This window comes from Salvelinus namaycush, chromosome 22 (assembly GCF_016432855.1).
Source record: "Salvelinus namaycush isolate Seneca chromosome 22, SaNama_1.0, whole genome shotgun sequence".
Taxonomy (NCBI): domain Eukaryota; kingdom Metazoa; phylum Chordata; class Actinopteri; order Salmoniformes; family Salmonidae; genus Salvelinus; species Salvelinus namaycush.
In genome coordinates, this window is record NC_052328.1 from 22822854 (window position 1) to 22847938 (window position 25085).

Genomic DNA, 25085 nt, shown 5'->3' on the forward strand with positions numbered 1-25085 from the left:
TTTATCCACCAGACATAACGATGGTCATTATGGCCAAACAGTTCTATTTTTGTTTCATCAGACCAGAGGACATTTCTCCAAAAAGTATGATCTTTGTCCCCATGTTCAGTTGCAAACCGTAGTCTGGATTTTTTATGGCGGTTTTGGAGCAGTGGATTCTTCCTTGCTGAGCGGCCTTTCAGGTTATGTCGATATAGGACTCGTTTTACTGTGGATATAGATATGTTTGTACCTGTTTCTTCCAGCATCTTCACAAGGTCCTTTGCTGTTGTTCTGGGATTGATTTGCACTTTTCGCACCAAAGTACGTTAATCTCTAGGAGACAGAACGCGTCTCCTTCCTGAGCGGTATGAATATCTGCGTGATCCCATGGTGTTTATACTTGCGTACTATTGTTTGTACAGATGAACATGGTACCTTCAGGTATTTGGAAATTGCTCCCAAGGATGAACCAGACTTGTGGAGTTCTACAATCTTTTTTCTGAGGTCTTGGCTGATTTCTTTTGATTTTCCCATGATGTCAAGCAAAGAGGTGCTGAGTTTGAAGGTAGTCCTTGAAATACATCCACAGGTACACCTCCAATTGACTCAAATGATGTCAGTTAGCCTATCAGAAGCTTCTAAAGCCATGACATTATTTTCTGGAATTTTCCAAGCTGTTTAAAGGCACAGTCAACTTAGTGTATGTAAACTTCTGACCCACTGGAATTGTGATACAGTGAATTATGACTGAAATAATCTGTCTGTAAACAATTGTTGGAAAAATTATTTGTGTCATGCACAAAGTAGATGTCCTAACATACTTGCCAAAACAATAGTTTGTTAACAAGAAATTTGTGGAGTGGTTGAAAAATGAGTTTTAATGACTCCAACCTAAGTGTATGTAAACTTCCGACTTCAACTGTATGTAAGTACCTCAATGTGTCCATCCTGCCATAGTCAATGGGTGGGTTTGATGTTTATGGTGTCGTTGGCCCTGCCGTTCTCCACCATGCGGGAGGAGGAGTTAAAGGAACTTCTCTTTAGGATCTTGTTGGTCAGGTCGCTGCATGTCTTCCTGTACTGGTTCCGAAGCAGTGAGTAGACAAAAGGGTCGCAGGCTGCCTTGCTGTAGGCCAAACACTTAGACAAGACACCCCAGTGAGGGTTTATCTGTCCTAGCGTGAAGAGCTCGAAGATTCTGCCACGACAAGCACAGAGAGATAAGTTATATTATGAACAGTGGATAGCTTAAAAGGACTGTTTCATAGACCAGTGAAAAAACAACACAGATGTCAAAAAAGCTAATGTCCTGTGGAAAGTCTTTAATAAGCTTTCAGAAATGTCAACATTTTGCTTCAAAATGCCATGGCTCTGATTCGATAGTGAATGTTAGGGGATGTGGAGTTGCTCTTGTTTGTCTCACTGTCCTTACCAGGTAAGTGTATGGAGGCGTTTCACAAGGACAAGGCTTATTCTCAGAATGATGAGCTCAGGTCAGTGGTCTTGTGATTTACAGCAGCTATCAAATTCACAATGTGGATCTCACTATAATTATAGCCCCTGATGTGATCTCCATCTCCACGGTTATGTTCTATCCCCTTCTGAAGGGTTGAAGCTGCACTTCTACAATAGGCAGCAGGTGTAATGAGCAGTATCGTCATGGTCTCTGACTCACTCATAATGACATGTCCACCCGTGCTAACTCTCTTACAGATTATCTTTCTCTTACACTCTTTCTCCCTTCCCTGGGGTTTCATCCTAAAACTCATGAAGAAAAAGGGTTACAACATAATCACCCTCAAGCTGATTGGTTAGTGATTTAGATATGGATCGATAGAACATAATAAGATGGGGTTGTAGAAATTGATTATGGTCCACTGTAGACTGGATTGAAATTCATTAACACAAAACCCATCGTCCACATTGCAAATTCAATCTTTCTACCCAGTGGGCTAAAGCACAAGCCATTTGCACAGGAAGTAGACAACTTTCGTTGGTCTCATTGGGGAATTGGTGTCAACGCAGTTCACAGCAGCCAATCCCACAATATAACACCATCCCACATGCATAGGGGTGTTGAGGATAGATTTGAACCCCTGCTCACCTCGTGATGACGTAAGGGGCGAAGCACACCACAAATGTTCCAATGAATGTGATGATCTTCTTGGTGGCTCTCTGCCTCCGCTGTCTCCGCTCATCCAGGCATCGCTGGCGCACACTACCAAAGGACAGAGGGGACCGTTATTAACCCAGGGGACGACCCAGGAGCACAGCCTCAAACATGGCCTCTCGAGTGGAATGAAGGGTGATGGAGAAAACAGCATGCTTCTATGGACAGTATCAGAGCACAGCCTCAGGTCAATGCCAATGGATTGTTCAAGATATCGAAACTGTAACACATCCATTATGTAAATCAAGTCCAATTCCAGGTCAATACTTATTGTTTAATTGATCGCTAATCACAAGGAATTGACCACGGCTCTGAGAAAGAAGAAAGACAGATAACAGAGAAAGTGACAGTGAGATGGCATCAATTTACCTATTTGAGGCTAGTTTAACTATTTGAGTTATGTAATGTGGAGGTGATTGAAAAGGGATAATCAAATGCAGTAAACCATACAGGTCCAATGCAGTCGTTTTTATCTCAATATCAAATAATTTCTGGGTAACAATTAAGTACCTTAATGTGATTGTTTTCAATGTACATGGTCAAAAATAAACAAAAATAGCTTCTTAGTAAAGAGCAATTTCTCAAACAAGAATTTAGCTAGGACTGTCTGGGAGTGGTCAGAGTTGGGAGGGGGAGGCAGGCCAAAACTCCATCCCACCATGACAGGCTGAAATTTCACGCGCTTTTTCAAACAGCTCTTATTATCATTTTCATATTTTCACAGTATTATTCCAACCTGATAGGGTGGGAATGTATATAAAACACAGGAAAATCTAGTTTTATAATGGTCACAATTTATAATGGTTTTGATCTGTATGTGAAGAGCTCTTGGTTTGGAATATATTTGTGTCATTTTAGTTTTGATAAAGGGGGCTGAGATCTGAGACCTTTAACATTGGACCAAAACGGTGGTGCTGAAATTAATCCTAACTCCACTGAAATCGCTTTGGGAATTTTGCAATTACAATTCGTGGGATAATCTGAAAAAATGTCAAAAGCAAATGACTCAGACTAGGCTCAACGGCTTACCTCGGGTGAATATCCACAAGCAGCAATAAGGTCTGCATAGTGATCACGTCGATGCGTTTACAGTGAAACCGCGCAACTTTCAGAACTTTCAGGTACGTTACACACAACACGATTAAGGTCAAGAGAAAAGTGAGAGAGTGTAAAACCACAGTGTAGATGATGAACTGCGTCCGGGAGCCGCTTGCTCTCGCATTGCAGAGCGTACATGATGCGTAAAGGTGATGGTACCCAACCCAGGAAGAGCAAGTGGCCACCGTGGAGAACGAGAGCGAGTGCATCCACGTGTATCCAAGCCCTATCACTGCGTCCCGGTGTCGTATTCTGGAGTGGTAGCTCAGCGGAAAAACCACTGCCACCCATCGATCGATGCTCAAAGCCCCCATACTGAGCATTGAGTTGGTGGTGAGAAAAGTGTCCAGGAAACCCACAGTTTGACAGAACCCGCTGCCTCCAGTGTTTCCTTTGTTGATAAGTCCGACCAGAGTTAGAGGCATATTGGACACGGTGAGCAACAGGTTGCAGACGGTTAGGTTGAGGATAAACAACCCGGGCACCTGCTTTCGAATCTCCTGGTTGTACAGAAAGCAGATCAGTACCACCACGTTGGACAGAAACGAGACGGCGATGATCACTACTACAAACACAGAGACAGCCATGTCCGCAATGTGCATTGTGCGTGCGTCCCGCTCAGATATCCGCACTTTTGACAATTGTATCCACCGTCCAGCTTCTGAAACAAATTACATATAGCATCGTGCTGGAACTACGAGGTCCAACAAGTAAACACCCGACACAGTTCCACGGTTATTCTTCGTTGTCCTTCTCGTGTCTCCATGTAACGATACAGCCGGCTCACTATGGAGAGTCGCAAGAAGGGGCATCCAAGTATCCTCGATGTGCTGAACCCAGTGTCTCCAGGGACGGGTGATTACAAACAGACACACCCCTGCACGTGTGGCTGCACTAAGTTTCTAACTATTTATTTATTGCCACTGCTCGCACAACATCCGCTTATTGCGCAATTGCGTAGTGCACTGATGGACAGCTTTGCAAACGCCCAGCGCAGTCTCTCGGATGGTCTGTCTCTGGCGATGCTTATGTCGTATGTCACACCTCACCCACACCCATATGCTACACACTCCATCGCCTCCCCAAAGCAACCAAAAATGTATTTTTCTTCAATATCATGCGGTAAGTGTTAACTCATGTAACTGACATCGTGCTAGACCCTACAAATCGATAAACATTATACAACAAATGTATCTTTGTGTTATCTCTAGCTGATGTAAATCCCATATTACTGCGTTATAGGAGTGAACCAGGATGTAGTTAATCCACAAGAGTATGGAGCATTTAAATGACTGATATCACAATTTATAATTATAGATATTATAGACACAACATATGGTCAATCGGCAGCAGTAGCTTTTAAGCCCTAGAGGTTGGAGAGGCTGTCCAGCAGCCAGAAGGTTTCTGGTTCAAGCCCCAGGCAGGGCAACACAGAAATGAGAAAATAACTGAAATCATACTTGGATGGCTGCTGGTCTCTGATCCCATGTACCACCATCTCCTGCCATTGTGCCCATGAGTAAAGCACTTGACCCCCCACAATTGCTCTCCACACAGTGGTGTTGCACTTCTGCTGACCCTGTATCTCTCAATGTGTTTGTATGTATCTGGGGGTGTTGATAAAGGCAGAAAATGTTCTATGTTCTAACCAATGGACAATAAAGTTGTATTCTATTCTTTTCTATTAATTGTGTGGACAAACAGCCAGCGTGATTATCTACAAAAGCTTTCTGAAGCCTGAAGCTGCCATTCTTTCAAAAACACTGCTTTTCCAATGACTAATGCTCGGCTTGTCCCCATCCATATTTGTATGGTCCGTTGCACAGATAGTATACTGGCTTCTTAGGCACACACAACACACACACACTATTTACAGCCCCCTGTCTAGAAAGATCTCTGATAGCATCCCATGACCTACAGGCATAGGTTGGCATTCATACTAAATGGGATGGTATGAGAGAGTATCTAAGTGTAGCTACTACTGTTTTTCTGCTCAGTGTTGAATGCTATTAATGTTAATGAATAACACAAGAGAATTACACAATGTAGAGAGATTACAAATATGTGTTATTTCTCCACAAGACAAGAGAGGATGGTTCATGTTGCAATGCTGCTGGAGTGGACATGCGACTTTGCTGCTGACGGTGTTGACAATAGGTGATTGAACGGATTCACGTCAATGACAGCGGCAGGGCCAGATGGGGGACTTGTGTATCTGGTAAACACAGAATAGAACAGACAGACCCAGACAGACATAGTCATGTCTCAATCAATAGAGAAATTATTTAGTATTTATTGAGAATTTAAACATACTATGACATGGGATGCATACGTGGCCTGTAAGCCATGTCTCTTTCCCCTCTAGTTTTTGCCCCAGACTGTTCACACAATCATCACACATGATCAAATGGCCCTCATTTAACACTGTCAGACACCTCCCTCCCATCTTGTTCTATATTGGAAAGTTCAATTAACATACTCAATGAGAATGGCCAGAGTAAAGAGGAAAGTTGAAATGACTAATTTGCACAAAATCATTTATATATTAGATTTGTTTCTGGGCTGAATTAAAAGCATTGATATGATGTAATTAGATTGAAAGAGATTTCTCCACCACCAGAGAGGACCACAATCAGTCTTCGAATAGAAAGTGGTCAAGACAGTGATCCAGGAATTCTGGGTAGTCGCAAGGCATTGATATTGTCTACAGATAGTTTTCTAATTAGTTTAACCAAGAAAATCATTTTTAATGGTACACTTTTGACAAGGCAGAGATTGTGAGATACAACTAGATGGTTAGCGAAAGTTTGTTGGCTGTTATTATTTGAAACTTTCTGAACCATAAAGCTATCCAAATATCTTTACATATGACAGGTACAGTATAAACAAAAGTCCATGCTTGCTGATATGATGCGTACTACTGCATATTCTAAATATGACACTACTGCTCCTCTGCTGATATGTCTATTCAGTAGTTGGAGGAGTTTTGTGGTGCTCTACTTAAGCAATAAGCCCCGAAGGCGTCTGGTATATGGCCAATATACGGCTAAGGGCTGTTCTTAGGCACGACTCAACGCCCTTAGCCATGGTATATTTGCCATGTACCACAAACCCCCGAGGTGCCTTATTGCTATTATAAACAGGCTACCAACGTAATTATATCAGTAAAAATAAATGTTTTGTCATACCCGTGGTATACGGTCTGATATACCATGGCTGTCAACCAATCAGTATTCAGGGGTCGAACCACCCAGTTTATATGATCCATTAGCTGTGAAGGCTTGGCCAGAGATAGCAGCACATGCAAATTATCTACACCCTATCCTATCATACTTTTAATTAGAACCCATCATCATGGTCTTTCTCCTGTAGATTGCCGGCTGTGATGCCCTGTGCTGGCCTGCGTGGCCGGCTGGCTGTAACACGTCACCAGTCTGTACCCAGCCAATCATGCTCTCCCATCTGCTTTGATGCGCTGTCCCTGGTAATGAGCGTGATGTTACAGTATACAATATATTGGCATGGTAGTCAGCAGCTGTCTGCTTCTGAAGATGGAAGGAGAGGAAGTGTTAATGAGTGAGTGTGGTGGTGGATGCCAGTGCTCTTTCGGTGCGGGTGTGGGTGTATGTGCATATGTGTAGGTGAAGGTGTAGGTGTTTAGGGCCATTAAGTCTGTCATAATTTTTGGCATGTTACAGGGATAATTACAGTATGATAGCATTATGAAATAGTGGCATATTAGATTATCACGGGTGACAATGCAGCGAATTGGTATGGAGGGGAGGTTAAACTGTACATGGTATATTCTTTCATTAAAAAAAAGATAGTTGATAGTTTCATATGACAGTAATCAGTAATACATTGTTTATATCAGACCTTCATACATTTGTAAGCATGTCATCCTCTCTTGCTCTCTCTCTCTCTCTCTCTCTCTCTCTCTCTCTCTCTCTCTCTCTCTCTCTCTCTCTCTCTCTCTCTCTCTCTCTCTCTCTCTGTCTCTCTCTCTCTCTCTCTCTGTCTGTCTCTCTCTCTCTCTCTCTCTCTCTCTCTCTCTCTCTCTCTCTCTCTCTCTCTCTCTCTCTCTCTCTCTCTTTCTCTTTCTCTGTGTGTGTATGGTTGTTGGTGATGGGTGACTCATGTCGTAGCAGAATGAACACACGCCTGGCTAAGCTATGCAGCCCCTACTGGCTTATGCACAATTTCAGATGCTGTTTTTTTCACACTAGCCTTTGTTTGTTTGTACTTGGGCAGCCCTCTCCTTTCTCCAGGCACCCCCCCTCTCTCTCTCTTTCTCTCTCTCCCTCCCTCTTCCCTCTCTCCCTCTGGAAGACGGCTAGTGAACTATTTAAATCAGTGAAACTGAGTCTTTCAAAATATGTTTTGACAGTCTAGAATCTGGTCAGTCGCCCCCTTGCTGTGTGTCAACTAATAGTTCAAAATGTCGGATTAAAGCCGGGATACAACACATATCTCTTAGAGATCTCAGTAAATACAAGGGGAATAGTGCAAACTTGAAACACCTCAGTATATACACTCTTAGAAAAAAGGGTTCCAAAAGAGTTCTTCAACTGTCCCCATAGGAGAACCCTTTGACCCCTTTGACGAACCCTTTTTGGTTTGAGGTAAAAAAAACTATTTTTGATTTGAGGTAGAACCCTTTTGGGTTCCATGTAGAACCCTCCGTGGAAAGGGTTCTACATGGAATCCAAAAGGGTTCTACGTGGAACCAAAAGGGTTCTTCAAAGAGTTCTCCTATGGGGACAGCCGGAGAACCCTTTTGTAGTTACTGTGTGTCAATATGATTGGTTTCCCCCTGGTGTTTCTACTCCTATATATGTGTTTTCCAATCATACGCTTACCTGGCTGTCATGGAGTTTGTCCGTAGGATGCACCTATCACACCCATGATGTAAACGCTACAGCTTCACCGTCACAGCTGGAGTAAGTCCTCTGAATCACATTGTAAACAAAGCCACATAACTCCTGGACTGTGACAGCCCTTACAACAACAAAACATGTCAAAATGAGTGAAAATCGCTGTTTTCACACGTTGAGCTTAAATTTAACATGTAAACCATATTTTCACATGATTTACATGTAGTTCACATGCTAACACCACCTTTCTCACATGTGAGAAGAAAAACATGTTTCACCTCACATGTGAATTGCAGTTGCACATGCAATACGTCCGGTTTCACATGTAAAAACCATTCACATGTGAAAATCTAATTTGCAGTTTCACATGTAAAAACATTCACGTGAAAATCTCACTTTCATATGTGGAATTGCAAGTTCGCATGTGGTGGTGAAATAGTGTTCGTCTCCTCACGTGAAAAGGTGGTGTAAACAACTCACAGTAGCAATGTTTCCACATATGGAATTGCAGATTCTGTAATGCCGTTCTGTAAAAAGGTAACTTAGCCTACCGGAGTATAATAATTCAAGTGGGTCATTTTTTTTTCTTTTCTGGGCCATCCCGAGTGGCGCAGCGGTTTATTTATTTTATTTACTTAACCTTTAACTAGACAAGTCAGTTAAGAACAAATGATTATTTACAATGACAGCCTACCCCGGCCAAACCCTAACCTGGATGACGCTGGGCCAATTGTGCCCTGTGTCCCCTATGGGACTGCCAATCACAGCCGGTTGTGATACAGCCTGGAACCGAACAAGGGTCTGTAGTGACGCCTCTAGCACTTAGATGCTGTGCCTTAGACCGCTGTGCCACTCGGGAGCCCTAAGGCACTGCATTGCAGTGCTAGAGGTGTCACTACAGACCCGGGTTCGATCCCGGGCTGTATCACAACCGGCCGTGATCTGGAGTCCCATAGGGCTGTGCGGGTGTTAAGAAGCGCCTCTCTTCTTCATACGTTTGTCAGTGACCGTTGGAAGAAGCCCAGTGAAAAGAACAGAGAAGCTAGAGCTCTGTGTCTCCTTATTTATCCTGTTTAACATGTTACAATTAGCACTGTCAGAATTAATAAAGTAACTCAAGTTAACTTTTTGTAACTTTAGATCACATTTTTTTATCACATAAACTAGGTTTTCATCCAAATGGCCACAGATTTTCATGTGACTATTGTAAAATCTGCATGAAAAACATTGCAACTTTTCCAACCAGGATGTGTTTCCATCAAATTCACTTGTTGTTGTTAAAAGGCTGTGCGTGATGACGTAGTGCACATAAAATTACTTTTGCTCTTAACTATTCACGTACCAAATAAAACATTTAAGTCAAATGGGTTTCCATCATGTTTTTAACTACTGATGGTTTTGTCAGAATTTATTTTGCATTATATAGCAAATGTGCCCAGTCTGGTATTGGCATCTGCACTCTAGTCAACAGCTCTTATATACAGTACGGGTAGGCTACCTATATGATGAGATACATTTTTATTTGTCAAATGGCAGCCAAGCATCGATCATCATGTCACCAGTATAAGACCCTCAGTATTTATTGGAAAGGAGCCTCAAGCTCATCACCGTGCACTTTCACCACCATGTGAAGTTCATCACAACGTATTTCATCTGTAGCCTAATAAACTATATGCTTTCCCAAGTTGTAGTGGGAGGACCAAACAACATATCATTGCTTTACTCCAAGTTTACTTCGATATGATGGTTATTATGTCAATATTTGTGCATAAAGATGTGTCCACCGCCATTTCTCGTATAATACATTTTACAGACACAAAAAGATCCCACCTTGTCTAGCGTATTTTGTTTTGTCAAAATTTGGAAAGTTTACCAACAAATGTTCTGTTTCCGTCAGGCCTGTCGTGACATTTTTTATCCGACCTACCTTACTCGCATAAAAAACTTTGGATGGAAACCTGGTTATTGTCTAAAAACATTCAAATTACAATGAAAACATCCATAATACATCATCTATACAGCTAAAAACAATGATGTGATGTCAAAACAAGTTGACTTTGATGTTATGTAAATTATGAATTTGTGGTTAATCGTGATTAATCACAGCAAACCCTGTGATAAACTCAATTAAATTTTGACAGCCCTGGTTGACATTAAAATGTGAAAATGCACATGTGAAAGTGTAATGGACACGAGTCGGTCATGGTTGTTCATGGTCAAGTGATGAGGTAGCCCGGCCTGCGACTTGAAAATGAATGACATTGGGAGACCTGATTTCTAATCCTGCCAGTTACAAAATCACACATGTGAATCTTACACTATCACATGTCTGAGTCATGTGAAATATCATGTGACTTCACACATTACATTTTTCACGTGATTTGTTCATGTGTTTTTTTTTGTAAGGGAATATACCTGCGGTATGTGGGTCATGTATATTTTCCATCAACACTTCAAAACTTGTTAATGCACATTTGAATATGATGCTAGAGACCATGTCAAACTAACATATTCATGTTCCCGCCATGTCACAAATTATTTATTTGAAATGTGGGTCCCAACTGCAAATATTCAGATGGTGTATGCGACTCATGTGGGTTATGAGTGATGGAGATAATGTTTTCTCCCGTCCCTCCTGTCCCCCATCTCCCAATTATTTTGAGAGCGCTTCAACCACTTGTATTGTTTCATGCTTTTCAACAAAATATCTCTAAAAGGCCTGCAGAATTGTTGCTCAATTTATTTTCAGTCCTTGTTTGCTGTTTGCCAAATGCATTCACTTCAAGGACTGGCACTGTATGTCACAGAGGTTGGTTTCATTCAGTTGTTCTTACAGCCAGGCAAACATTATGATGGTGGCTGACTCAGAACTCTTTGTCAACTGTAACCATTTGCCATTTTGAAAGGGCCTTGACTTGAAACCAGGTTTGATTGGATGGCTGTTTCACAGACTCATGTTGGCCTTGTGAAAGCTTTTTTTAAAGCTCTGTGCCGACACACAAAGTGACTGTGGAAATGAAGAATGTTCACATTGTGAGTCTGCCTGCTCATCCTGATTAGACTTCTCTGTTGTCACTTCTCCTCATCACGCCCACCCTGTCTGAGGCGTAGGCACAAGCTCATCCGTCCAACTATCCTCTCAGACAGACTGGCCGAATTCATTATTCATACTTTGTCATTTATGCAGACATTCTTATCAGAGCCTCCAGAAAATGCGAGACAGCATTTGCCCCAGTACTTTTCAATGTGGTGTGGAGCCACCACACCACTTTAAAAGCAGCGGCACCAAACGTGCTTACCAGACATATTGATTAGTTCACATCATAAAAAAACATTGTGCAATGGAAAAGAAAGCAGGCATTTCTTATTGGATAAGGTGATATAGTACCACCCCCAATTCCAGCCCGTTTGCCTATGTTTTGTCTAGTGAATTCATCCCTGTCCCTGGGATTTCACATGGTAACCACTACGCTCGCTGTGATTGGTGGATTCACCTGTCAGTCACAGTCATCTCCTAGCTACAGCCTACAGAGACTCATCAACCATGCCTCTCAACAACTATGTTTGGTTGCACCAGCACCTTGATGTTTGACTCTACAATCTTTTCTTCTTTCTTTCTTTCTTCTTACTTCTTTCTTTCTTCACTCAAACTCCTCTCCTGCATGCCTGGTTGCCTGAGAGAGCGAACACACATTTGAAAGGAAAACAAGGTACTGTATGTGTTTATAAAAGCAGTTAATAAAAGCAGTTTAGTCATCCTCTAAAACTATCTAGAATGATCCAATCTATAGCTAGTAAACAAAACTCCTAACGTTAGGTTAAGTAGACTAGCTAGATGGCTACCTAGCTAACATTAGCTAGTAAGGTTGATGCAATCATGCAGCCAGCAGCTAACGTTAATAAGTTAGACTCCATGAATAAATGTGTTTGGCACAGGATAAAGAGAGTGAAACGATCAGCTGCTGCTACCCAAGGCCAAGAGATACTGAAGTTCCTGAAAAGGTTAGTCAGCCAGTTTGTTAGTCCAGTAATATTGGTTGGCATATTATTTTATTTCCACTGCTGGTTATACTATTAGCCCAGATGTTTTTTGTGTTATAACATACAGCCGGAAATAACTTTTGGATATCAAAGCGGCGGTAACTCACCAGCATTACGACCAGGAATACGACTTTCCCGAATTGGATCCTTTGTTTGTACCCCCCAGGGCTATTTAACTTATTCCAGAGGCTTCTCCAAAACACAGCTGGCAGAGAAGAGGTATTCGGAGTGGACTTCTAGTCCGACTCAGGAGGCATGCACACCATCCACCGCTTTCGAGTATATTACTCGCTAATGTTCAGTCTCTGGATAATAAAGTAGATAAGCTCAGAGCAAGGATCTCCTTCCAAAGAGACATCAGGGATTGTAAAATACTCTGTTTCACGGAAACATGGCTCTCTCGGGATATACTGTCCCTGTCCATACAGCCAGCTGGGTTCTCAGTACATTGCGCATACAGGAATAAGGTACTCTCTGGGAAGAAGAAAGGCGGGGGTGTATGTTTCATGATTAACTACACATGGTGTGATTGTGATAACATACAGAAACTCAAGTCCTTTTGTTCACCCGATGTAGAATAACTCACAATCAAATGCCGACCGTATTACCTCCGAAGATCCGTGTATATTCCCCTTCAAGCCGATACCACAACGACCCTCAAAGAATTACACTGGACCTTATGCAAACTGGAAACCACATATCCCGAGGCCGTATTTATTGTAGCTGGGGATTTTAACAAAGCAAATTTGAGGAAAATGCTACCGAAGTTCTACCAACACATTGACAGTAGTACTTGTGCTGGAAAACCTAACACCCTAGACCCACTTCAATTTGCTTACTGTCCCAATAGATCCACAGACAGTGCAATCGCCATCGCACTGCATACTGCCCTACTCCATCTGGACAAGAGGAATACCTATATAAGAATGCTGTTCATTGACTATAGCTCAGCATTCAACACCATAGTACCCTCCAAGCTCATCATTAAGCTTGTGGCCCTGGGTCTGAACCCTGCCCTGTGCAACTGGGTCCTGGACATCCTGACGGGCCGCCCCCAGGTGGTAAAGGTAGGAAACAACACTTCACTGAACCTCAACACAGGTACCCCACAAGGGTGCGTGCTCAGCCCCCTCCTTTTCTCCCTGTTCACCCATGACTGCGTGGCCACACACGCCTCCAACTCAATCATCAACTCAATCATGCAGACGACGCAACAGTAGTAAGCCTGATTACCAACAATGACGAGACAGCCTACAGGGAGGAGGTGAGGGCCCTGGGAGAGTTGTGCCAGGAAAATAACCTCTCACTCAACATCAACAAAACAAAGGGGCTGATCGTGGACTTCAAGAAACAGCAGTGGGGGCACGCCCCTATCCACATCGACGGGACCGCATTGGAGAAGGGGGAAAGCTTCAAGTTCCTCGGCGTACACATCACAAATTATCTGAAATGGTTCACCCACACATACAGCGTGGTGAAGAAGGCACAACAGCACCTCTTCAATCTTAGGTGGCTGAATAAATTTGGCTTGGCCCCTAAAACCCTCACAAACTTTTACAGATGCACAATTGAGAGCATCCTGTCAGGCTGTATCACCGGCTGGTATGGCAACTGCACCGGTCGCAACTGCAGGGCTCTCCAGAGGGTGGTGCGGTCTGCCCAATGCATCACCGGGGGCAAACTACCTGCCCTCCAGGACACCTACAGCAGCCAATGTCACAGGAAGGCCAAAAAGATCATCAAGGACATCAACCACCCAAGCCACGGCCTGTTCACCCCACTATCATCTAGAAGTTGAGGTCAGTACAGGTGCATCAAAGCTGGAATCGAGAAACTGAAAATCAGCTTCTATCTGAAGGCCGTCAGACTGTTTAATAGCCATCACTAGCCGGGTCCACCTGGTTACGCAACCCTGCACCTTAGAGGCCGCTGCCCTATATACATAGACTTGGAATCACTGGCCACTTTAATAATGGAACACTAGTCACTTTAATAACGTTTAAATAATGTTTACATACTGCTTTACTCATCTCATATGTATATACTGTGTTCTATTCTACTGTATTTTAGTCAATGCAACTCCGACATTGCTCGATCTAATATTTATATATTTCTTAATTCCATTCTTTTACTTTTAGATTTGTGAGTATTGTTGTGAATTGTTAGATACTACTGCACTGTTGGAGCTAGGAACACAAGCATTTCGCTAAACCCGCAATAACATCTGCTAAATATGTTTATGTGACCAATACGTTTTGATTTGGTGATTATTCACAAATGTTTGTGGCGAAAATGTCACTGTCTTAAAAGTTTAAAACAATTATTCTGCCACAGAACAGTCTACACAGACAATATGAACATATTTGTCCAACCATAATAGATGGATGGCAAATGCAGAAGAGAGGATTGGTGGATTCTAGCACCACCATAACTTTCACATATACAGAGACAGGCAGCCAGTGGCGTCAGTCTTTTTCTACTAGCTAGTGCATAGTGACACCTACTGATAAGAAATAGTCATGCGGGTTTGGTTAGAATAGAGTGCAATAGAATGAGTGACATTCAATAAAATCTTCTTCATGAAAAGGGGGATTTTACAGGCAATCAGTTCCTACAGTGAGCGCCAGGGAACCAGCCTCTGATGGGTCAGATGGAGACCAGGACAACTACATTAGTGGTTTCATGACTTACACATAAAAAAGTATACTGTGCATAGTGTTAAATGTAACCCTGCTTTGTTAGAGTCTACTGTGTATGGTGTTAAATGTAACCCTGCTTTGTTAGAGTCTACTGTGTATAGTGTTAAATGTAACCCTGCCTTACACAATGAATAATTGCAAAAGAGCCCCGTAATCAGATTAACAAATAATAGGTTTTATTTCATAAAAATGTAAACATGTCTGTCTTTTTTATTTTTCAAAGTCCACTGCTTAACATGTGTCTGTATAGAGTGAAATTAATATTGAAAGACATTAAAAATATTATTTGCATAATGCCAAGCCCTGCTACAGTAGTTCACTAAATTACAGAGTATGTTGTCCATTGAAGTTGTTGTCTCTCTGGCTCTTTTGATATCAGATGCAGAATGAATAATAACAAGGTTTGTGGTCATTTGAAAGGGTTTGATCCACGTTAGGCCAGGAGGGTTTTGAATACACATGACCCAACAAGAAAAACCCCAGCCCAGTCATAGCACAGATGAAAAGGGAAGCTATCTATAATAATAATATTTTGTCATAACCTGGGAATAGGACCCAGAGTTTTACCTGACCAGGTCATGAGATAAGGAAAAACTCCAGGCCCCAGAAAAGATACCTACACATTTTGCCATACCACTTTTGAACCTGTGCTGCCAACTCTAATTCGTAACTAGAGAGGCTGAGTGCATACTGTCTAATACTGTGTTTCTATGGTGGGTCTGAATGAGGATTTGAATGACTGATTGACAATGGCTAAATAACGCTGCTGAAATTAATGTATGCACTAATGTATCGTCTGCAATAGTGTTCAACCTTAACATTCCTGGAGTGCTTCAGGTATGGTTATCGTTGATTATTAGTGAAACAGTGGCTCCCCCTGCTGCCTCAACATAATCAATGAAACATTTGAAAAACTAGCGGACCTGTTGTGGTTTTGGCTGTATCTCTCACAGGGAGCGGTGGACAACGAGACAAGAAAGGGAAACCAGTGTGGCAGTACTGAGAGCAGGGGTGTATTCATTACACCGATTCTGTAATAAAATGTTTCGTCTGTTGCAAAACGTTTACTCCAACCGGAAAACGTTTTGCAACGAAAACGAGAGTTTCTATTGGACAAATTCAGGTAGGCGCCTTCCTGTTCCGTATGCTCTGTTTACTTCCGTTGGGTTTCCGTTGCTGGACATAACTGGACATAACTGGACCAGGACATCTTCAATGGGTTTCCCTATTATCCTGTCATCTATTCAGTCCCTCTCAGATCAGTTGCCGAGAAGGAAAGAAAGGAGACAAGAACAGCAATGGTGTTTACGAGTATCAGAACCCAACACTCAACTCCTTGTAACTGTCATTCCCTATTCCAACCAGCAGAGAGCACTCTTTACTCTCCAAACAGCCTTGATGTACCTGTCAACATGTACTAGTGGGTTTTCCTTACATTATCGTGCATATCACTTTATTTGTGGCTCAATGAACAGCTGTTTGGCCTCTGAGAAACTAAACAAGTGATCTTTGACAGGTCCATTAAGATCACACTCTGTTAGGTAAAAATGCTCTATTTACAACTATGAGGACAGAACCATTAGGTTGTTGTCATAGTGATTTTTAAGTCTGTTTGGTTTTTTATCTGATATGTATTTGCATGCAGCTTGTCTGTGTCTTCCCCACCAGGGTTTCTGCTCTTCCTGCCTGAAACACAGCATTAATTGAACACTTCTTTAAGCAGGTTCTAGATCCTGGGTCATAGTGAACTTTACCCCAGAGGAGACTCTATCAAGTCTAATGCCATATAGCCTATTGCACTACCGTATCTGTACCACCAGAATCCCCTTTCTTATCCAATAGTCCTGGAGACTTGGAGCATTCCGCCCCTGACACACACTCAGACAGATAACTCAGCGGTGTTTAGGTTCAAAACAGTGATATCCCCTGGTCGCTTGCCTTCCTAAATGGGCTCTTTAGCAAACTGCCTATGGCGGAAAAGAAATAGCTGAGCTTTTATACCTTATGACTGGATATATTAGCAGGTAATGTCCTTAAAGAGGATTATGTGATGGATTTGAGGAAGGACGGATGGAAGGAGGGAGGGTGAGTGGACCGGAGGGATTGTAGAGTAGTAAATAAGCAGGTGAAAGATAGCAGGGAGGATAGGAGAGGGTTTACTCTGCCTTACACTGCCTCAGGCTACAGAGAGGGTTTACTCTGCCTTACACTGCCTCAGGCTACAGAGAGGGTTTACTCTGCCTTACACTGCCTCAGGCTACAGAGAGGGTTTACTCTGCCTTACACTGCCTCAGGCTACAGAGAGGGTTTACTCTGCCTTACACTGCCTCAGGCTACAGAGAGGGTTTACTCTGCCTTACACTGCCTCAGGCTACAGAGAGGGTTTAGCAGCTACTGTGGACTCTGTGGCATCCTGTGGACTGTGACTTCCAGGCATGTGAAAGTGTGTGTGTGTGTGTTATTGAGTACAATGAAATAGAATATGAATAGTAATAACATTTTAATGCTTTTTAGGTGTGACAGAATGTTAATTCATTGATGAGAAAAGCTGTAGTATCATTTTTCAAGGTCAATAAGAGGTTTAGAGTCTGTGTAGCCTCTCTGCAAAGAATGCACTCAATGCATGAAAGTGAAATGCTGCAACCAAGACAAACCTATTACCATGTTTACTGTATACAGCAATTAAAAGGCTTCCCACTTGAAACATGCATTCCTCAGCAATGTCTTTGTGTGCGTGAGTGAGTGTGTGTCTGCAACAGTGTGTATGTGTGTGAGAGCGTGCCCAAACATTCCCTGCTTGGCCCAGGAGGTGAAAGGCGCCTTTGAAAAGGCCAGTCATGCTAGCCGACAACCCCCTCTCGTCTCCCGCCATATGAACGTCCTGGTCCTTAGGGATTTCACTCTCAAAAGTAAAGATGACATTAAGTTTGAATGGGTCATTGCAGAGGCAGCCACAAATCCCCGGTCTGGTGGAAAGGAATCAGTTAGAGGGCAAGCACCTTGGTTACCTCTACTTTACTGCTTAACTGAGCCATCAGAGAGGAAGTATACCTGGTTTACCTCAACTTTACTGCTTAACTGAGCCATCAGAGAGGAAGTATACCTGGGTTACCTCAACTTTACTGCTTAACTGAGCCAGCAGAGAGGAGGTAGGGCTGGGTTATCTATCCTTTACTGAGCTATAGGGGAGATGAGGTAGACCTAGGTTACCTAACTTTAAAGCAGGGGAGATGAGGTAGGGCTGTGGAGATGAGGTAGTGCTTGGGAGATGAGGTAGGCTTGGGGAGAGGAGGTAGGCTTGGGGAGAGGAGGTAGGCCTGGGGAGAGGAGGTAGGCTTGGGGAGAGGAGGTAGGCCTGGGGAGAGGAGGTAGGCTTGGGGAGAGGAGGTAGGCTTGGGGAGAGGAGGTAGGCTTGGGGAGAGGAGGTAGGCCTGGGGAGAGGAGGTAGGCTTGGGGAGAGGAGGTAGGCCTGGGGCGAGGAGGTAGGGCTGGGGAGAGGAGGTAGGCTTGGGGAGAGGAGGTAGGCCTGGGGAGAGGAGGTAGGTCTGGGTTACATAACTACTTGTTCTGGCACTTGTTCAAGATTCCCACTATAACTATCAGTCCTTCAAAAATGTGTTACATCGTATTTTGAGGAGAGGAGAGTATAAAAAAAGTTCTGAAGCAAACATCCATAGTGTTATTATCCCTCCAGTGAGGGGTAGGATGTGCTGTATGAATGGAGCATTGTGAACTGAGGGTTTTACTTCACGCTCCATGGCCAATTGACTTCTCTTCCCATTAATCAAATACACTGTTTACCTAATCTTTCATAGAATTTCTAAACCATTCGAAATAAGCAGATTAGCTTAGAATTTCTGAGGGTGTACTTTTACAGTACTTCAGGTAAAGGTAACTTTCTCTCTCGCTTTATTTATGCTACCCCTACCTTCTCCCTCTCACCCGCCCCTCTCCCCCCACCTGCCCCCCCCCCCCCCCCTCCTCTCTCTCCCTCTCCTCTATCCCTCTCTTCCAAAGGATTAGTTTCTGCATGAATTGCACTCTTTAAAGCGCAACCACATCTCACCATTGGACAATTGTACCTTCCTTCCACTCTGAATAAATAAAGTATTATTGTCCGATTTAAAGCAGATTAAGAAAATGGGAAAGGAGTAAGTCTGACATTGGGTTTAATGCCGCACTTATCGGAATTCTTGACTGCTTTAATAGTGTCCACTTTTGTGTCTTTGAGCAGGAAGTTGGTGTGGGTTAGAGGGGGTACATTTCTAGAAGGCTGCAGGATATCTCACTGTAGGGTTAAAGGAGGAAATTGTGAGTTGAATTGCACTTAAAACCTCTCTTTGTAAAACAAGACAGATCGCAAAGTGTATTCACATGCCAGAACAGTTGGACTGGATTTGCTGGTGGGGGTATCAGTTGCAGCTCGTTCTGCACTGTAACTTGTCCTGCCTTAACAGCAGAGTACTGCGTCAATGTTATTTGATTGGTCCTTGCCTCACGAATATACATAACCTTTTACACTTTTTAAATACAACACATGCACTTGTGGTTTGTTATTCTGTATCGGCACATTTTGACAATGTACTGTAGTTGATTCCAGTTAAAAAGTATGGAGTTATTCAGTTTCCAGTGCCAACAAATTGAGAGTCTAGGTGAATGGCCATGTACTGAGCATGCCTGTACTTGACTACCTCAGTCCTCTCACATGTTGAAATGGGATATTGATAGGAATCATTTCATGATAAGATGAGTTCACACACACACACACACACACACACACACACACACACACACACACACACACACACACACACACACACACACACACACACACACACACACACACACACACACACACACACACACACACACACACACGCACACACACACACACACACACTTGATGATTGATTGGGCAATGATGACTTGGGGGGTTAATCTGCATTTATATAGTTTGCTCATCCGGATGCCATTGCTTTGCCGCAGGGGCCATCTTAAGAAGGGAAATGAAATGTTGTGAGGCTGTTTTCAACAGAGACTTATTGAATTCAGTGAGCATTCCTCTTATTTATACTGTAGCTGATAGGGACACTGGTGTCCTTATTGGTGCTGTCAGACCAAAATTAGACAAGAAGGCTGTTGTATTATAACTGAGGTTTCACAGGAAATATCAGTGTGTCAATCAAATGTATATTTCTTCATGCAGTATAGACCTTAGCCACCACAGCCCCCAAGTTCTAAACTATTTGATGTCAAGATAATAAAATATTCTACAACTATAATGCTTAAAAGATCTGCCAATCATCTGGCCTCTGGATACAATGAGAGGTCATTTCTGAGTTGCCAGGGAGTTGACTGTACGTTTAGATGAAAGGGCCATGGTTTAATTGGAAATGATAACCCGCTGACTGAGGGGATCTGTCTATCCACAAGCCCTGGCTGTCTGTCTGCCAGTACTGCAACAATATCCACAGTGAGATTGGCAGATATAAGCTGCTGTCAACGCCCCCAGGCCCAGGGTTGCTCCTACACAAGACTTCCACTTGTGTTCGACTCAGGCCATGGCCACTGGCTGAAGGGAAGCGCACTCACTCACACACACACACACACACACACACACACACACACACACACACACACACACACACACACACACACACACACACACACACACACACACACACACACACACACACACACACACACACACACACACACGATAACACTGACAACCTGGGTTGGACCTATGGCTCTATATTTGTATATACTGTAAGTGACAGAAATTTCCGTCGGTTTATTTTACATAACATATTCCAATCATACACAGGGCTTGTGTGCATGTGTGTTAGTGGGTTGGCAGGGAGGAGATGAGGGCCCCTGGAGTCCAGTATATGCGGGCCATCAGAGCAGTTCAACATGATCCCGGACATCAAAGCCACTTAAATATTTGTCATTCTTGAGGCCGCAATAAGTAGGACGTTATGACAGATGCACAAAAGAGCCACAGTTTCATCTTGGCCCCTGTGCTAGTGTTGACATGAGTAGAAATTAAGTTATCACCCCTTTTTAAAGTCCAGACGGTTGTCAGACAAGCCCCACTGACAGAGAGGATGGGTGGAGGGCTCCTGGGGGCCACTTCATAAAGAGAGGGCCACTTTTTATAGAGAACTGAGCCTCTATACAAATATTACATTTTTACAAAGTAAGCCGCATTTACAGTAGTTCTATATATATCCAATTAATATAGACAATGTCCAATGATATTACATAGCCTGTTGAGTGAGGTAACAAGGTCCCTGGCGAATGTTTTAAGCAAGTGTATTTGCGAATGGAAAAAAAAGTTAATGTGATACTACATACAAAGCAATTTTTTAAAATCTTATACATATCCCAGAATCACTTGGATTGGAGGACCTCGTATCCTATTCTCAAAGTGTATGAAGTCTACTTTCATAACCTGTTGGGCAGCAGGCACCCTCTGCGGGTCAGAAACAACTGGATGCATAGGGTTTTCAGGGGAAATGGAAATGCGACTTCCGCTTTTGGACGTTAACAAGAGCCATGTTTATACCTGGTGCTAACATGGGTACTTGGCCTGATCTTGTCTACATTCTAGTTGTGCCCACATTTCCAGAAATATGTCTACAAATGGTATTAAAATGTGTCTGTTATCCGTCCACCGTGTCTGCATTGTGACCAGATTTCCTGGTCCCTTCCTTTATGCAAATTATTTCACACCTATTCTTTCAAAATAATATTTATTTATTGTAAGATACGTATTGAATAATTAATTATGATTTAAATGATTTCTCTGTCCAGATCTGTCTGCAATTGTAAGATATCCAGACACAATCTGTGGCGATTTTAGCATGTAAATCTTAGTGGGGAAAAAAAAGTTTTAGATGCATGCCAGCAAAGCCACTACACAACACAAAACGAAACAATCCATTAACTGCGCTATAACGGTGACAAACGATGCCCACAAACTGTTAGGGCCTACATAAAGCTGTCCCAACGGCAGAGCTTTCTTTTCAGCACCATGGAGTGAATCCTTACCACTGCTACACCTGGCTAGCAGCGGAGCCTTGTCTGGCAGCAGAACAATTCATTCAGCCTCATTTACTGCTTAAAAAAAACATAGCTAATATGGCTGACTTGCTTAAACAAATGTGGGTTCTACTGACAATTGATTTGTACAAACTATGGCATAAGGGAAAGATGAGCGGATAAGAGGCAATCCGTAATTTCAATTAAGTCATTAATGAAAGAAGCTAAGACGGACGTAGTCAATATGACTACTTGTTCAGCACTTTTGAAATGTACAGCGACAGAATTCAGAATATTGGCCGTTCTTACAATATTCTCCCTGTACACAAAGTCAGAACCGTAGGATAAATAAAGGGGGCATATAAGCAGAAAATGAAAGCTCTTACAATATTCGATGATGACATTTCTCTAAAACAGGCTATAGACTACGTGTGCACCACCAAGTGAGAACAGTAGGCTATGTTATGAGGGGGAAAGGGACCAAAGTATTAGGGTGAGATACATGGGCTACTAACAGCTTACTACACAACATACACTTAGTATTGCTTTCTTAGTTATTGTGCACATACAGTGCATTCGGAAAGTATTCAGCCCCCTTGACTTTTCCCACATTTTGTTACGTTACAGCCTTATTCTAAAATGTAACATTTTTTTTTTACCCTCATCAATTCACACACAATAACCCATAATGACAAAGCAAATGTATTAAAAATAAAAAACAGAAATACCTTATTTACATAAGTATTCAGACCCTTTGCTATGAGACTCGAAATTGAGCTCAGGTTACTCCTGTTTCCATTGATCATCACTGAGATTTTTATACAACTTGATTGGAGTCCACCTGTGGTAAATTCAATTGATTGGACATGATTTGGAAAAGCACACACCTGTTTATACAAGTTCCCACAGTTGATAGTGCATGTCGGAGAAAAAACCAAGCCATGAGGTGGAAGGAATTATTGGTAGAGCTCCGAGACAGGATTGTGTCGAGGCACAGATCTGGGGAAGGGTACCAAAAAATGTCTGCAGCATTGAAGGTCCCCAAGAATACAGTGACCGTCATCATTCTTAAATGGAAAAAGTTTGGAACCACCAAGACTCTTCCTAAAGCTGGCCGTACCGGCCAAACTGAGCAATCGGAGGGAAAGGGCCTTGGTCAGGGAGATGACCAAGAACCCAATGATCACTCTGACAGAGCTCCAGAGTTATCTGTGGAGATGGGAAAACCTTCCAGAAGGACAACCATCTCTGCAGCCCTTCACCAATCAGGCCTTTATGGTAGAGTGGCCAGACGGAAGCCACTCCTCAATAAAAGGCACATGACAGCCTGCTTGGAGTTTGCTAAAAGGCACCTAAAGGACTCTCAGACCATGAGAAACAATATTCTCTGGTCTGATGAAACCAAGATTGAACTCTTTGGCCTGAATGCCAAGCGTCACGTCTGGTGGAAACCTGGCACCATTCCTACGGTGAAGCATGGTGGTGGCAGCATCATGCTGTGGGGATGTTTTTCAGTGGCAGGGACTGGGAGACTAGTCAGGATAGAGGGAAAGATGAACGGAGCAAAGTACAGAGATATCCTTAATGAAAACCTGTTCCAGAGCGTCCAGGACCTCCGACTGGGGGCGAAGGTTCATCTTCCAACAGGAATACAACCCTAAGCACACAGCCAAGACAATGCAGGGGTGGCTTTGGGACAAGCGTATGAATGTCCTTCAGTGGCCAAGCCACAGCCCGGTCTTAACATCTCCGGAGAGATCCGAAAATAGTTGTGCAGCGACACTCCCCATCCAACCTGACAGAGCTTGAGCGGATCTGCAGAGAAGAATGGGCAACACTCCTCAAATACAGGTGTGCCAAGCTTGTAGCATCATACCCAAAAAGACTTGAGGCTGTAATTGCTGCCAAAGGTGCTTCAACAAGGTACAGAGTAAAGGGTCTGAATACTTATGTAAATGTAATATTTCCTTTTTTTAAATATTTTATCAATTTGATTTTTTTTTAGAAAAACCAGTTTTTGCTTTGTCATTGTGGGTTATTGTGAGTAGATTGATGAGGGAAAAAACAATTGATCCATTTTAGAATAAGGCTGTAACGTAATAAAATGTGGAAAAAGTGAAGGGGTTTAAATACTTCCCGAATGCACTGTATCTCCTAGGTATATTACATCATTTTTGCTGCAGCATACAATACATTTTTGGACTCACATTGTTGTGCTGTGCTCACTTGAACAGGAAGGTGGCTCGGCGGTCCTTCTTATGGGCAAATTTTGTCATGAAACTTTGTCATCAAAGTCTGGTATTCTCTAGATTTAGGGTGACAACTGGGAACTCTGGGGGAAAAAAGGTTGAATCATGACGTCAGTGATCTTCAGGTCGGCGCTCTAGAAAGAGGCCCGAGTTCCCGACTTGGAATTCCGAGTTGGATGACCGTTCAAAGCGTATTTTCCCAGTCGGAGACCATTTTTTTCCAGAGTTCCAGTTGTCTTGAACTCACTGAAGTCTGAGTTTTCCCAGTTTCGAGTTTCCAGTTGTTTTGAACACAGCAGAAGTCATGGCCAATGTATTCAACCTTTTCTGGCCCATGGTGTTGCGTGTGAATGTTTATCCTTTTTAGCTTGGAAAAGAGACCCTTAAACCCAGACTTGGGCCTCACACCCTGTCCACTGAATAGCAGGCTAGTGATTGCTTTGCAATGCTTGCAGTTAGCCACTGATTCCTTCCAAACCACTCATTGTTGAATTTGCGATTTCCAACTTATGAAACTTTTATGTCAAATGGCCGAAGAGCACCGATACATTTTATCTATAATTTCTCTTCAATGATTTTTGACGTCATTTTATCTGTGGCCAATAACCTTGAGCCTTCTTGGATGGTCACTTCTAATGTAAATCTACGGCAGCACCCAAGGGGCTTGAATTTTCGAGCTCTACCCATAGATTTTGCAGTGAGGCAGTGTCCCCATGAGTGACAGAACACTGATCCAATCACGGCACAACTAGAGAACATTACCAACCCCTATGCTCTGTATTTTCCGCTGGCTGCCCCACTACCACAGAAAGCACTGAGCTAGGCTGAAACACCTGCATTTTGTAGCTGCCTTACTCAAGAAAGCAAAAGAGAGACCATGTTTGTATGTGACTTTATTAACTCAATTATATATTTTTTACATTGT

The 25085-nt window shown here is 42.8% G+C and overlaps 1 protein-coding gene across 1 annotated transcript; it reads right to left on the reverse strand.

Moving 5' to 3' along the window:
- Nucleotides 1-939: 939 nt before the first annotated feature.
- LOC120017795 (G-protein coupled receptor 26-like) lies at nt 940-3852 on the reverse strand. Its single transcript, XM_038960768.1, has 3 exons — nt 3182-3852; nt 2087-2200; nt 940-1180 (listed from the first exon to the last, which is right to left on the reverse strand). The coding sequence occupies exons 1-3, from the start codon at nt 3850-3852 to the stop codon at nt 940-942; spliced, it is 1026 nt and encodes a 341-aa protein (XP_038816696.1).
- Between the last annotated feature and the right edge of the window lie 21233 nt (nt 3853-25085).

Coding starts and splice junctions, on each gene's coding strand:
- LOC120017795 (XM_038960768.1), bottom strand. CDS start 3,852: ATGCACATTGCGGACATGGCTGTCTCTGTGTTTGTAGTAGTGATCATC. Junction 2,201..3,181: donor CTTGTGGATATTCACCCGAG/GTAAGCCGTTGA, acceptor GTCCTTTGGTAG/TGTGCGCCAGCGATGCCTGG. Junction 1,181..2,086: donor GCCCCTTACGTCATCACGAG/GTGAGCAGGGGT, acceptor TTGTCGTGGCAG/AATCTTCGAGCTCTTCACGC.